Source organism: Micromys minutus (assembly GCF_963924665.1).
Source record: "Micromys minutus genome assembly, chromosome: 21".
Classification (NCBI taxonomy): Eukaryota; Metazoa; Chordata; class Mammalia; order Rodentia; family Muridae; genus Micromys; species Micromys minutus.
The window spans coordinates 44,180,634-44,194,947 of record NC_137956.1 but is presented as its reverse complement, the minus strand read 5'-3'; the positions used below and the strand labels follow the sequence as shown (position 1 = coordinate 44,194,947).

Genomic DNA, 14,314 nt, shown 5'->3' with positions numbered 1-14,314 from the left:
GGCGGGGTCGCCCGGAGCTGCTATTCTAGGCCGTTCCAGTGGAGGTGAGCGCTGGCCTGGGAGGCACCGTGTGTGCTGCAGCGATCCGGCTTGCAGCAGAGATCCGGCTTGGTTCTGAGAAGAAGGCTGTGTGCAGCAGCGATCCGGCTTGGCCATGGCAGCGGCGCCTCTGAAAGTGTGCATCGTGGGCTCGGGGAACTGGTGAGCAGAGGCGGGTGGGCGGCGCGGGCTCCGCCTCCAGGAAGCCCCGGTTCCGGGAGGGCCAGGGCTGCTCGCCCGCTGCCTCAGCGTGGACACCGGGGCACCGCGGGTAGGCAGAGGGGCCGGCCTGCGATCGCTTGTCCCGATTGGGCATTGCACGCACAGAGGCCACGCCGAGGCACCAGCGCGCGAGGTGCCTGGCCAAGCTGGCCTGGGTGGCAACACGCACAGCGCCCGCGGGCACCTGTCTGCGCCCTGGTAACTGCTGTTGCGGCCACCTGCTCCCTACGCCCCGGTACTTAGCAAAACAACCTAAGGGCATTCTCCATTCTCCCCTGTCGATCTCTCCCGTGGACGAATCTGCAGAGGCTTAGTTCTTACAGTAGTTTGGGGGTTGGGGAAACCGAGGCACAGAGAATGAAAAGGGTCCTTGTTACCTGGGGCAATGCTGTCCTTCGAGACAGGTCTCTCTCACTTCCTGTGGCGAGTGGCTCCCAGATCTTGTTAACGCGGTATCGAGAAGGGGCACTGGCTGCCGGGACGTGAGGGTCCTAGGGAAAGGTGTTTGCAGAGCTTCGCGTCACCACTGAGCTGGTTTTGACTTGTAAAGCGCTTGGTACTTCGAGGGCTTTTAAGCCCTTCCAGTAGTTTACATGTCTTGATGATCCTTAACACAGGATAAGTTAGGGTCTCCGTGAGAAGGAAACAGAATGCGGTTTGTTCCAGACTTTTCCAGCTGCCCGGGGGTGGAACAGTTGAGGGCCATTCTCTTGGCTCCTGTCCCCTCCTGTTTTCCTGTGGTCTGACTCACACCCCAGCCCAGGCTTCTAGAAGCTGTAGTGTACTGGAGTCGTAGGAGCCACCTGACTGGTCTTTGAAGACTTGGCTCTGGAAGTACTTTTGGAGGAAACCTTAGCTGCCCTGTTCTTTTCCATTGCGGCTGGACAGGTGGCCTCTCCCCGGCCTCCTATTGCTGACCTCTACCCTTGCGTTGGCCTCACCTTCTAGTTGTCTGTCCCTGGGGAGCTCTCCCTCCGGCTCAGTCCTTTACCTGGTGCCTGGCTTACTTAATGGTTTTATTTGTTTGTCTTACTACTTCAGCTCTGGCCTGGTACTACTGTATAGACAAAGTGATCTACTCACAGAGATTTTTTTTTTCCAACGTGGAGAGTTTTAATAAAATGGGGACAAGGTCAGGGTCAAGGGAAGAGAAGAGAAAAAGACCACTCCGATCTAAAGGAGATGTAAGGGCCACTTGACCAGCTTCCCCCCCACCCCCACCCCTTTCCTTTTGGTGATGGAGATCGAACCCAGGGCCTCTTGAGAAGTAACAAATGCTCTATCATGGAGGAAACTCCCCACATCATCCACACTCAACATAAAACTACTTGTTGCTAAGTTAATACATATACTCTGTGCTACTAAAATTCAAACCCTGGGGCCTTGCTCCTCCTAGGAAGCAGTTCCACTCCCAGCCAGACTGCTGTGTGTTTTAAAAATCAAGGGTTTGGGGGCTGGAGAGATGGCTCAGTGGTTAAGAACACTGACTGTTCTTCCAGGGCTCCTGAGTTCAAATTCCAGAAACCACATGGTGGCTCACAACCATCTGTAATGAAATCTGATGATCTCTTCTGATGTGTCTGAAGAAAGCAATAGTGTACTCACACACATAAAATAAATAAATCTCTTAAGTCAAGAGTCTTAGTAACACCTGCCTGGAACTCCAATCCTTTGGGCAGTCAGGGAAATCAGAATTCAAAGTCATTCTTTTAATTTTTATTACAGTTTGTTTATTTGTATGGGTATGAGCGCTTTGCCTGCATGTATATAAGTGTACTCACGTGTGCCTGGTGCCTGCAGAGGTCAGAAGCAGGCAGAGGGTTTCCTGGAACTGAGTTACAGGGTTGTGAACCACCATGTGGGTGCTAGAAAAAGGACCTCTGCAGGAACAGCAAGTGTTCAACCACGGAGCCATCTCTCCAGTCCCCCCCCCCTTTTTTTTTGAGACTAGGTCTTACTATGTTACCTTGGGTGGTCTTGCTATGTAGGCTAGGTTGGCCTTGAACTCACAGAGATCTGCCTGCCTCTGCCTCCTGAGTGCGGGAATTAAAGGCATGTGCCACCACACCTATGTATTCCTGTACTTGTTTAATGTATGAGTCTACTATAGCTGTCTTCAGACACATCTGAAGAGGGCATCAGATCCCATTACAGCACTGAGCCATCTCTCCAGCCCACCCCCCTCCTATTTTTATTGTGTTAGAGTGGGGGGGGGGAGTTCCTGCCAAGGAATGGAAGTCCTTTTCTTCTGTAAAGTCTGGTGATCCAACTCAGGTCTTCAGGCTTGTGTAGCAAGTACCTTTTTACCTGCTGCCCCACTATGTGCTTTTAGTCTGCTGTTTGAGGCAGAAAGCTCTGTGCCACACTAAATAGGATTCCCATCTGTTCCTCAGAGCTTCACCTAGACTTCACACCAAGGTCACTGCAGAGAAATGGCAGCTGCCTTCCTGGCTCTGCCACTGGACCAGCACCCATTGAGCACATCTGTTTTTTTTAAGACAGGGTCCCATTTAGCCCAGGTTGGCCTGGTCCTGGTTGAGGATGGTTTTGAACTCCTAGCCTCCCTTGTGCTAGGCTCCCGGATGGCCTTTCCCTCTCCTGTACAAGTCCATAGAGGGCAGCCTTTCAGCCAGGTTGTCAGGTACACGCAGAAGTGGCCCAGCTCTGCCACGCTAGACTGAACTGGAACAAGGGCTGTCAAGAGAACTACTCTGGCCTTTCATGGAGGGTTGGCTGCTAGCCCGAAGCATCTTCATTCTGATGTACTTGGCTGAGTTCTTGGTCCGATCTGGCTCTGGGAGTGGGTAGAACTTGGCCTGTGACACAGAGGTTGAGAAATGTTTGGAAGGTTTAGGCTGGCTGCCTGCCTCCTTTAAGAACCGGATCAGGCGAACAGTTGTTGGCCTCAGGCCATTGCCTTGGGTACAGTCACTGCAGTCCTAGACAGAGGATTCCCACTTCCCCAGAACTGAGAACAACAGGGAAGGGGGGACAGAAGGGAGCCGAGTGGCTCGTGTCTGTAACTGCTGCACACAAAGAACCAAGATAAGAACACCCCAATTAAGAGGCTAACCTGGGCTACACAGTAAGTTCTATCTAGATCAGCAAGAATACAATGAAATCCCACCTCACACAAAAGAATCGGGGTGGAGATGGTGTTCAGTTCTCTGGATTGTGTGTAATCCAGTGTTTGCTCCTTGGGGGGGTGCTGTGTTCCTTAAGGCACCGTGCCCTCGTGCTCTCTAGGGTACTGTGCCCTTTTCAGGAACAGGACATGGTCTCTACCATTAAGTGACTCAGGTGTGAGTGAGACAAGACCTAGAAAATGAGATTCAAAGATACAAACTGTGAATTGGGGTCTGGCACAAGCCAACGAGCTACATAGTGAACAAGTTAAGCAATGTAGTTTTCTCCCCCCCCCTTTCCCCCTCCCTCCCTCTCTCTCTCTCTCTCTTTCTCTCTCTCTCTCTCTCTCCCTCTCCCTCTCTCTCTCTCTCTCTCTCTCTCTCTCTCTCTGTGTCTCTCTCTGTCTGTCTGTCTCTGTGTGTCTCTGCCTCTTATTTCTGGGAGGGTCTATAGCCCAGGCTGGCCATAAACTCAATACAAAGGATGACCTTTGAACTATTTTTACTATATCTCGTAGGGCTTTATTTATGTAACTTTAAGAGAATTTATGTATTCTGAAGGAGTGTTTTGCTTGTCTGTATATCTGTATACCACATGTGTGCCGGGTGACCTCAGAGGCAGAAGCAATCATCAGATCCTCTCGCTGGAGTTGTGAGACACTGCGTGGGTGCCGGAAATCAAATCCAAGCCCCCCCCTGGAAGATTCGCAATGTTCTCAACCTCCTGGGCCATTTCTCCAGCCCCCACTTTGAACTTTTGATCTCTTTGCCTCTCCTTCCCCAGTGCCAAGATTCCAGGAAGGACACCTTGTGGGGATTTTGTTGGTTGTGAGTTTGTTTTTGTGAGACAAGAATGGGTTCGCTCTGAAGACCAGGCTAGACTTGAACTCAGATCTGCCTCTGCTCCACATGGCACGTGGCCCAGGGCTCCTTTCCCCGGGGTCGTCTCCGTATCGAATCTTGGTGAGTTCCTTAGAGAAGAGCAGACTCTCCCCCCTGTAAGGCCTTTTGTTCATTTTCAGACATGAGACAGACCTTCCAGCACAATATCTGGTCCTCACCACAGGAATGTAAATATTGCTCAAGCAATCTTTACAAGCAGCAATCTGAGTATTTGTGTAAACAGAGGTGCAGTGGCTTGTAACTCTCAGGCCCAAGAGTCTCCCCCATGCCGCCATGTGACTGAGAAGGTACTCTTATCCTGGATGTGGGGTTTGAGGGCTGGGGGTACGAATCAACTAGATTGGCGGCAGAGCCCAGAGGTGCCTTGAACACCCATCGGAACACCCACATTTCTAATTCCAGCATTTGGGAGGTGGAGGCTGGAGGATCTTGAGCTCAAGGTCATCCCTCAAGGCAGTTCCTGGCTAGCCTGAGCTACACAGTGAGACCCTGTCTCAACATTTCAAGGGCAGGGGTGTGTCACATTGGCAGAACCCTTTCTTTCCTAGCACATGCAAGAACCTGAGCTTAGTCCATGATTATTATAGCATATCTTAATCTGTTTATTGTTAGGGTGTGGCTCAGCCTTTAGCACCAACCTAGCCCCGTCCCAAACTCTTGGTTTATAATTGACTAGCATCCAATGTCATGCCCAGGAGGGTAACATGCAAATGGAGACAACTTCCTTGTAGCTAGTGTCAGTGGGATGAGGAACTGGCCTCCATCTCTCCTGCTCAAGTCCCCGCTTCCTGCCAAGCTTGAGAAACGTCCCAAGCGGTGACGTAGCTTCTCATCCTCTGGTTGCTTCTACCTGCTTTTTCCCCCAGCTCTAGAAAAAGGAAGCCGTTTGCCTGGGCTAAGAGCAGTGAAGACAAAGAGCTCATTTCTTCAAGAACTCTGACCTAACAGCCTGAACTCTGGCCGTGTGCACAGAAACTCCTGGGCTGTCCCACAGCCTAACCTCCTTCCTTTAAGATTAGAGGGGAACTTCTGTAACTCATGGGGTCTTTTTCCTCGTGTGTGTGTGTGTGTGTGTGTGTGTGTGTGTGTGTGTGTGTGTGTATGCATGTTTGCATGTGTGTACACATGCATGTGGAATCCTAAAGCTGGTATCAGACATTGTCTTCCATCTTAGGGTCTCCATGCCTAAGCCCAGAGCTCACACATTCCGGTTTGTCTAGCTTGCCCTGGGATCCTGTCTCTGCCCCTCGTGTGGTCACCTCCCCTTCCTGGCTTTACGTGGGTCCTGGGGATCTGAACTCCAGTCCTCACTGTGGCAAGGTGTTCGTTCGTGAGCTGTCTCACTTCTCTCTAGCCCTTCACTGGGTTTTAAGGTGGCTTGATGCAGCCATAGGAAGTATGTTACAAGAGCTGGGTCTTTGTTCTCTCCACACTGAGTGTCTGCTAAGTCTGTGTATAGATAACACTCAACTGGTAGAGGGCTTGTCTAGTGTGTAGGAAATCCTGGCACAAACCTGTGATACTATGGAACGGAATGGTGGAGACCGAAGAGACAGAAGTTCAAGGCCACCCTCAACTCCTCTGCTACACAGGAGTTAGAGAGCAGCCTGGACCATGTGATACTCTGTTGCAAAGGGAGGGAGGGGAGACTTATTTAGCAGGTAAACCAACTTGCTACCTAGAAGTCCAGTTTCTGTTGTGCTGGCATTTGGAACCAGGGCTTCGTGATAGGATGTACTCTACCAACCAAGCCTCGTCCCCAGCCACGAGCTGCCTTTTTTTTTGGAGGGTGCCCTTGCCTGGTGCACAGTGAGTCACCAGAAGCCCTGTCGCCTCCCTCCTGCCCTTTAAATGAAGTGCTCACATTGGTCCCCCCCCCACACCCCTCCAACTCCCCCCACCAACTCCCTCTCCCTCTGTGATTTCCTCTTTTGGTTTTAGGCTTGGAAAGCTCCTTCTTGTACACAGAGATCAAATAAACATCGCACAGCGTGAGTGGAGTCTTAATCTTGGGCTTTTCACATTGCTCTTCACATTGATAGCTGAGCTTTACACGCATATGTACACACATGCAAACAAGCACATACAAATGCACACACGCCACATTCATATATATTCATATTTGGCACTTACTTGTGTTAATCATGGCTCTGCCTGGGTGGAGATGGGATTATTCATGATGCTTTGACGCCCGTGTATTGCTCCCAGGATTGAAGACTGTTTAACCCAGTGAACCTCAGCTCAGAGCCGCCCAGGGAGGGGCAGGGGCTCATTCTCCCCGCACTCTTTCTTTCTCCGTTAGAGAGAACAAACGGCTGGAGGATGGCTCAGTTGGGAAAGTGCCTTCCCTGCAAGCAGGAGGCCCAAGTTATATGCCCAGAGCCCAGTAGTAAATCCAGCATTAAAATATGTACCTATACTTTATTATGTGTACAGGTGTTATACAGACCTTGTTCACGGAGACCAGAAAAAGCACCAGATCCCTGGGGCTGGATAGACAGGTGTGAGCGCCATGTGAGAACTGGGAACGAACCCTTAGTCCTCTGGAGGAGTAGCCAGGGCTCTTGAGCACTCCGCCATTAAATTTATTTATTTAGGGTGGGGAGGGGAACACACCCCACAGTGGAGGTCAGAGAACAACTTAGGAGCCAGTTCTCTCCTGCCACCACGTGGGTCACCACACCGAGCCATCTGGCCCACCTTGTCATAGGTCCCCTTTAGATAAAAAATTGAAGCCAAAGATCTGCCTGTCAGATTCACACCCAGGGGTGGAAGGTGCAGGTCCTTCTGAACTGTACTTTTCTACCATGATCTCGGATGTCCTTGCCTCCAACTGTAGAAACCCCAACCACCCCCCTTCAGCCCCTGCCCTGAAATGGGTCATGAAGCCCATCCGCCCATCCTCCGGCCGGCACACCCTCACCACCACGCTGCCTTCCCTCGCTGGCCTCCCTCGCTGGCCTCCCTCGCTGGCCTCCCTCGCTGCCTTCCCTCGGTGGCCAGCAAGTCCAGCCTTTCTTCCTGCTGCTTTCTTTGAGATAGGACACCAGTCTGGCCTTGAACTCCAATCCTTGGCCTCTACCTCCCACGTGCAAGGATGACAAGTGTGGACCACTATACCTGGTTTAGTGGGATTGGGGATGAAACACAGGGCTTCATACATTCTAGGTAAGCTGTCTACCAACCGAACTACAGCCCCAGCCAGTGCCAGAAATCAAACAGAGCTTTGTTTTCTTCATGTATTTATCACTGTTTGTGTGTTTGCTTGCGCATGTGAGAGGGTGTGCCAATGACACACATGTGGAGGTCAAAGGACACCTCTCATGGTAGGTTCCTGAGATCAAACTCCAGCCTTCAGACTCCTGTGAGAAGCACTTTTACTTGCTGAGCCATCCCCCACCCACAACACCCTGTGAGCACCAGGGGGCCCAGGTTCTAACCCAGATGTTTCCCAAGAGCCTTTTCCTCTCCCATCCCATTTGCCCTGGGGTGAGACTTTGAGGTGCTGGGTCACTGTGCTCCCATGATTAGCCTGTCACTCATGAGGCTAGGAAACTCATCCCCCCCCCCCTTGGGCCCTGGAATCTGCTTTGGTTTGTTGGGGGTGAGGGGAATGGGGGGAGCAGCTGTTTAGATCTCAGGGAAAGAAAGGCTTCATACAATAGCCACCAGCTGGGCACACACAGACCTGTGACTTTCCCTCCCTTGCACCCCCTGCAACACATGAGGCCTTTGCATATATTATCAGGAAGCAAGGGTGCTTAAGAATTGAATGGGCAAGGGCTCTTGGGAAACATATCTAGGCCCAAGTCCTTGTCCTCCCCACCCCTAAATTGTTTGTGTAGTCCTGGCTATCCTGGAACTCACTTTGTAGACCAGGCTGGCCTTGAACTCAGACCTCCCAAGTGCTGGGATTAAAGGCATAGACCACCACACCTGACTTTGCTTTTTAAAAAGAAATCTCTTATAGCCCAGGCTAGCCTCCAACTCCCCTAAGTGGCCGAGGATGTCCTCAGTGCCTTATCCCCACCAAGCTCCACTTCTCAGTGCAGAATTACAAATTCATTTGCACAGCATTGCATAGTTGATAACTTAGTGTATGTTTTGAGGCCTAAGGCTTAAGTTAATTCTTGTTTATGTTGGGAATTGGATTCCATGCTTTTGTGCAAACACTCTGGACTAGATTTGGTTCCACAGTTGCTTAGCCCCCTTCCCAGGTTAGACCTATCTGGAACCTCCCCCAAGGCAAGGTCCAAGGAACTGAGCCAGGCCCTGCCCACCACCTGTCTTGTCTCACCGGAAGTACTGCTTACACACACACACACACACACACACACACTTTGAATGCTGGAATCCTTGGGTTTTCGGGTAACTCCATCACCTTTGCATGTTTGAGTGTGAGATGGGGTCTCAATCAATCCAGGTTGTTCCGGAACCCACTTGAATCAGTGATGGAGATCTTCTGCCTCAGCCTCCTAAATGCTGGGGTGACGGGGAGGAATTACCACACCCACTTTCTTTACCACATTCCTACACATGAACCCACACCATGGCTTTGTTCTCGATAAGCAAGCACACGACTGACTGAGCTGCACCCCAGCCTCCTGACTTCATTTTAAACTGTGAACCGTTTGCTGCCTTTTCCCATAACAGGATGGTTTGAGGGAGACATTTCCTATAAAAGCAGAGTTTTCACCGCTGGAGGCTTGAGCAGACTCCTGTGGACTCAAAATGGAAATTCGAGACTTTCTGCATTTCAGTCAAATGTTCTTTCTCCTCTCCATCTTCCAGGGGATCAGCTGTTGCAAAAATCATCGGAAGCAACGTGAAGAACCTGCAGAAGTTCTCCCCCACCGTCAAGATGTGGGTCTTCGAAGAGACCGTGAACGGGAGGAAGCTGACTGACATCATCAACAATGACCACGAGAACGTGAAATACCTCCCAGGACACAAGCTGCCAGAAAATGTGGTAAGACTCGGCGGGGGTGGGGCATATCCTGTGAGTGGCACCAGGACCTAGATGTGGTAAAGCAACCTTTGGCTGGCTCTGATTTTCTTGGATTCGGGTTGGTTTGTCTGTGTTTCTTCTGTGGGTACTGTTGGTGCTATGCTACTACCTCTTAAAATGAGTGTGTGTGTGTGTGTGTGTGTGTGTGTTCATGTGTGCTTTCAGTTCAGCCATTGAGTCCCTTGGAGCTGGAGTTACAGGAGGTTGTGCTAGGAACCAAACTCTGGTCCTCCTGGAAGAGCCGCAAGCTCTCTTAACTGTGTAGCCGCCCCTCCCACCCTCATTGCCTCTTCCAAGGACAAGCATAGTGGATCAGAGCCCTCCCCACTCCCTAACGTTAGTTAACTGACAGTCTTTTTTGAATTTTTAGGTCTCCCCACCCCCAAGACACAAGCACACATGGCACTGAACTTCTTGCTCCCAAACATTAGTTACCACAGCTTTAAGTCATGCAGGGCTGAGGATCAAACTCAGGGCTTCACCCCTGCTTAGTGGGGCAGCGGAGCTAGGAGGTCACTGTCTTTCTTTGTGCCAGTAACCAGGAACTTGCTCTCTCTGTCTGCCCCATGCGTGGAGCTCTGGCTTTCTGCTTTTGACTTGGGTATTCAGAGTACCTACCCTGGTGCTTTTCCTTTTGTTTTGAGACATGATCCCCCTAGGTTGCCGAGGTCGGGCTTAAACTTGTGATCCTACTGCCTCAACCCGCTGAGGAGCTGAGACTATAAATCTGCACCGGGGCCAGGCAGCTTAACTCTGGGGACCTGTGCTGTCAACGGGGGCCTCCTCACTCCCCAGGCTGACTGTAGACAGGAGGGAAAGCCTGATCATGCCTCAGCCTTGTGGTTCCATCCAAATGCACATCTGCCCTCTGTGGTGGACATTTATGTGACCTCTCTGCTGGATAGTGCTCCCATAAGCCATACAGTCCTCTCGCCCCTGGCTTCTCAGTTTTAGGATCTGTCTTCTTGTGAGTTTGAGAGGATACACAGGATTGTTATTAATTTATTCACTATTTGAACTAATTTTCCAAAACTGCATATAAAAAAGGATTTTATGTGTGAGGCTGTCTTGCCTGCTTACGTGCCTGTGTGTGGCTTACACACCTGGCGCCCATGGAGGTGTGAAGAGAGTGTGGAACTGGAGTTTCAGATGGCCGTGAACCACTGTGTGGGTGCTGGAAACTGAACCCTGGTCCTCCCTAAGGGGTGTGAAAGCTCTTAGAGGCTGAGCTGTTTCTAGCATCTCTAGTATCCCTTGGCACTGGGTCCCATGTTTCCCAGAGTGGCCTGAGTTTGGTATGTAGCTGAGAATGATCCAACTCCTGATCTTCCTTGCCCCATCTCCTCATCCAACTACCCCTGGTTTATGGTTCTGGGGGTCCAACTGAGAGCATCCTACATTCTGAGAAGACTCCCTACCAACCGAGCCAGGATTGCTCTGTCAGTGAGGCTGAGACTCCAGGGTCCAAGTCTACTCAGCACGGATCCTAAACCACTGCATGCCTAACCCGCCTGAGGCCCCTACTCGGGAACCTTGTGTGACAGTGACTGGCAGGCCTGGATGGAGAGGACAGCAGGTATCCCCCGCCCTTTCTAGAGCAACGGCTGGTCTGGCTTTGTTGCTCTTCACCAGGAGTTCGTGTTTGGAGCTCAGCCAAGTGGAGAGAGGCTCTTCTGCTGTGGAGTTCTGACTTCAGCTGAAAACCATGTCACACGGGAGCCACTGGTCACAGCTCCCTCAGGGATTAGTCTCATTGTCTCTCACTTGTGACTGCTGAGCTCTGCCAGGTTTTTCAAGAACACTGTTTGTTCTCTTTAAATCCGCACATCTACACTTGAATAGGGTTTCGGTTTGGTGTTTGGCCTTCTGAGACAGTCTTGTGTAACCGGGGCTGGTCTCAAACTTGCTACTTGGCCAAAGGTAACCTTGGACTCCTGACCCTTCTGCCTTAGCATCTTGGTATCCAGGATGTAAGAGGCTGAGGCAGAAGGATGACCAGTTTGAGGCCAGCATGGGCTACACAATGACTTCCAGGACATCCTGGGCAATAAAGGGCAATCCTGTCTTAAAAAGCAAAAGTAAGAGCAACAGTGGAGCGGGGGAGGGGGATGCTCAGTGGCTAAAGGGCTCTGCAAGCAACCCTGATGACCCAAGTTTGATTCCCAGGACCTACCTAAAGAACCAAAGATGCCCTCTGACTTCCACATGCATTCATACATGTGTGTGAGTGCGTGCACGCACATACACCAAGCCATCAATAAAATTAAGACATAATTTTAAAAAATTAGCAATAATTGATTAACAGGACACGTTAGGGTCCTTCCTGAAAGAGTGGGGGTGGAGATGGCAGTATGTCATGACGGTCTGTATTTTGAAAGGGGTGCTTGTGCAGACTGATGGAATTTCTGCAGGCGTTATCTGTCTCCCCAATTTTGCAGGTCGCTGTCCCAAATCTCGGCGAAGCCGTGCAGGACGCCGATCTGCTGGTGTTCGTCATCCCCCACCAGTTCATTCACAAGATCTGCGATGAGATCACAGGCAGGGTGCCCAAGAAGGCCCTGGGGATCACCCTCATCAAGGTAAGTTCCGTGTAGAGTGGAGTAGGCAGGTCGCTGGGCCTGGCTCCTCCTGAGTTCATGACCTCTCTCCTCTGCTGGAGAAGGTGTATCGGGCACCGGCCATGACTGAACCCCTGACAGGAAGCAACTTCAGTGGGGAGAGGTTTATTTCGGCTCACTGTTTGAGGCAAGATGGCCGTTATGTCCAGGGAGACCAGGCAGGCCTGGCTGTGGGCAGCTGCCTGGAGGCAGCATTGTAAGCAGCTCACAGACCTCGAGGCAGAGACTGGGATTCGGCATCAGCTGGTTTGCTGCATTTTTCTTGAGTTTTGTTTTCTGCTTGCCTGACAAGCCCTCTAGCCCTGAGCGCTATCCCAGCCTCTTTTTCTTTCTCATTCAGTCTGGGACTCTGGCCCAGGAGAAGGTGACATTTTCAGGACAGGTGTTTCTCCCTTAGTTTATCTTCTCCGACACTCAGGTGCGCATTACCAGTGATTAGTCCAATCGAGGTGACAGTTGAAATTAACCATCCATGGTGGGTGAGATAGATGTCTTGGTGGGTGCTTGCTATGAGGCTTGAAGATCTAAGTTCGATTCCCCAGTACCATGCCTGGCATAATTGATTTCCTAGGTATTCTTTTTTCCTTTTTTTTAAGATTTAATTATTAAATATAAGTATACTGTAGCTATTTTTAGACACATCATGTGATTGCTGGGATTTGAACTCAGACCCTCTAGAAGAACATTCAGTGCTCTTAACCACTGAGCCATCTCTCCAGCCCCATTTCCTAGGTATTCTTATAGGTATGTTTTCTTCATCTAGACTTCCAAACACAAATCCACAGATCTTACCAGACAGCTAATGGTGAGGGGAGTCATAGTAATGAACTCTGAAATTTTCATTTTGGAAGACCATGCATCATGGAAAAGAAGAGTCAACATACATGTGTCCATGTATGTGTGTTTCTAATGTAGTTATGTAGCACGGGTGGCTGTTCTGTCAGATGGAAGAAGGGTAGGAAGAAGAAGAGGAACATGGAGAGAGGACACCCCCCCCACACACACACACACAGAGGAGCCAATACAGTGGTTAGCCAAGATTTATTTTAGTATGTGGTGGTGGTGATAGTGGTAGCACAGATCTATCTCTTCAGCCCTAGAGAATCTTTATGTCACATTCTGAATGGGCCAGCTGGTGTGGCAGATGACAGCACAGCTGCCCCTCTCCACAGATGCCACCCACTGTTCGCTGCTGACAATGGACAGAACTAAGCTGGGGTCTTCCCCGGTGGCGGAAGCTGACTTTGGGAGTGCTTAAGACAGCAGCTGCAATCTCCCTGCCATCCCAGTATCTTCTCCCTGTCAGTGAGAGCCACCAGAAGCCCTGGAAGGTGTCACTAGGCCTGCGTGCGCTCAGGGCCTTCCAGGCCTGAGCTCCCATTCTGCAAAGTAGCCTTAACTGACTTGTGAGGGGTGAGAGGGGGGTCAGTCTCTGCAAACACCATGTCGAGATAAAAAATCTGGTTCAGCAGGACTCAGTGGTTGGTGATGGTTTAAACTTTGAGAGCCTGACCCCAAGTGGTTTATTTTAGGCATATATAAGCACAGCACGTTAGGTGGCAAACAAAAGGCCCGCCTGGTGATAATGAACCCAACCCCTCGTGCACGGCAAAGCATGAGACTTGACTGTCAAGACTTTTTGTAAAGCATATGTGACATCTCCCACAAAGATAGAGTCTATAGATAGACTGGGGAAAACATGCTCATGGTGAGGGTGTGGGAAAGGATCTGGTGTCACCTGGTGGATACGAAGGTCAGCAGGCTGTTAACCACATCTGCTCCCTGCCTTCTCCATAGAGAGCAGCTTATATGCCTCTCTTTGAGACAACCCTGAGCGTTTAATTATTGCTTGTCCCCCTAGTGCTTATCTCTGAGCACAAGCACCTCTGTGGCCCCCCACGCCATCTTACCCACATCATTCTATCCTCTGTCAGTGCCTGATAGAGACAGTCTCACTCCGTAGCCCAGGCTGACTCCCAACTTGTAGCCCAGGCTGACTCCCAACTTGTAGCCCAGGCTGACTCCCAACTTTCTATGTGGCTGAGGCTGGCCTTGAACCCCATGCAGTCTCCTGCTTCAGCTGGATGCAGGTATGGTGGGATCACAGGCGTGTGAGTGAGCCTTCCCATCCAGCTAGGATTACTTATGGAACAACTGTCTCTTGCCTCTTTGGTTTGCAAGTCCCCCTGACTTGTCTGAATCCTTCTAGGGCATAGATGAGGGCCCGGACGGACTGAAGCTCATCTCCGACATCATCCGAGAGAAGATGGGGATTGATATCAGCGTGCTCATGGGGGCCAACATCGCCAGTGAGGTTGCTGCGGAGAAGTTCTGCGAGACCACCATCGGTGAGACTGCAGAGGGCCCTGGCCGTGCTGGGTGCTTAGGGAGTGCCATTC

At 50.9% G+C, this 14,314-nt stretch overlaps 1 protein-coding gene across 1 annotated transcript in view; it reads left to right on the top strand.

The window, feature by feature from the left end:
• Positions 1-14: 14 nt before the first annotated feature.
• GPD1L (glycerol-3-phosphate dehydrogenase 1 like) overlaps positions 15-14,314 on the top strand; it is a 29,205-nt gene continuing 14,905 nt past the window's right edge. Inside the window, exons 1-4 of the mRNA XM_080934142.1 lie at positions 15-201; positions 9,081-9,258; positions 11,736-11,876; positions 14,125-14,263. Of these exons, the coding sequence (XP_080790268.1) occupies positions 155-201; positions 9,081-9,258; positions 11,736-11,876; positions 14,125-14,263 (505 nt within the window). The 5' untranslated portion in view covers positions 15-154. The remainder of the gene's footprint in view (positions 202-9,080; positions 9,259-11,735; positions 11,877-14,124; positions 14,264-14,314) is intronic.